The sequence below is a fragment of the Phaethon lepturus genome, unplaced genomic scaffold (genome assembly GCF_000687285.1).
Source record: "Phaethon lepturus isolate BGI_N335 unplaced genomic scaffold, ASM68728v1 scaffold42183, whole genome shotgun sequence".
NCBI lineage: Eukaryota > Metazoa > Chordata > Aves > Phaethontiformes > Phaethontidae > Phaethon > Phaethon lepturus.
Window position 1 is genome coordinate 376 of NW_010530552.1, and position 602 is coordinate 977.

Sequence of the window (602 nt, forward strand, 5' to 3'; positions counted from 1 at the left end):
AGGCGCAGCGGGAGTGACTGAGGTGCCCCAGACCTGCACCCCACAGCAACATTTGGGGCACGCTGGGCTCTTTGCAGGGCGGTGTGGGGTAGCCCCACGTGGGGCAGGGCATCTGTCAGCAGCCCAGTGTGGGGGAGGTGGCCGTGGGATGGTGTTTCCTGAAGAAAAATTACACCTTCAAGAGAGAAATTCCCTTGGATTGGGGCGATATCTGCACCGCAGGCACCCGCAGGTGCTCCCGCACATGGCCTGGCCCCGCGAGCTGCTGACGGAATCCGTGCGTCTGCCAGCCAGAACGTGACTGTGCAAGCCGGGTGTTCTTCCGTGGGGAAGCATTGGGATGAGGGCGCAAGCACCCACCAGGGGAAAAGCGCCGCTCTCCGGCATGTCCCGGCCAACTGGAGCTCGCTCAGGGCAGAGGACCTCCGGCAGTCCCCGAAACCAGCGCATCGCACCCCACAGCACTCTCCAGCATCATCCCCTTTCTCTCCTTCCTCAGGAGTGACCACGAGAAGATCATCCACCAGAGAACCAACACTGTCCCCTTCGAGCTGGCCCCCGCCGAGGCTGGCACCGGTGGCATCGTCAGGGGGCTGGAGGCG

At 64.0% G+C, this 602-nt stretch overlaps 1 protein-coding gene across 1 annotated transcript in view; it reads left to right on the forward strand.

The window, feature by feature from the left end:
- The window catches only part of MUL1 (mitochondrial E3 ubiquitin protein ligase 1), a gene marked incomplete at both ends in the record, with an annotated part of 1,368 nt that overhangs the window by 204 nt on the left and 562 nt on the right, over positions 1–602 (forward strand). The window contains one exon of the mRNA XM_010284289.1: positions 500–601. Within this exon, the coding sequence (XP_010282591.1) occupies positions 500–601 (102 nt within the window). The remainder of the gene's footprint in view (positions 1–499; position 602) is intronic.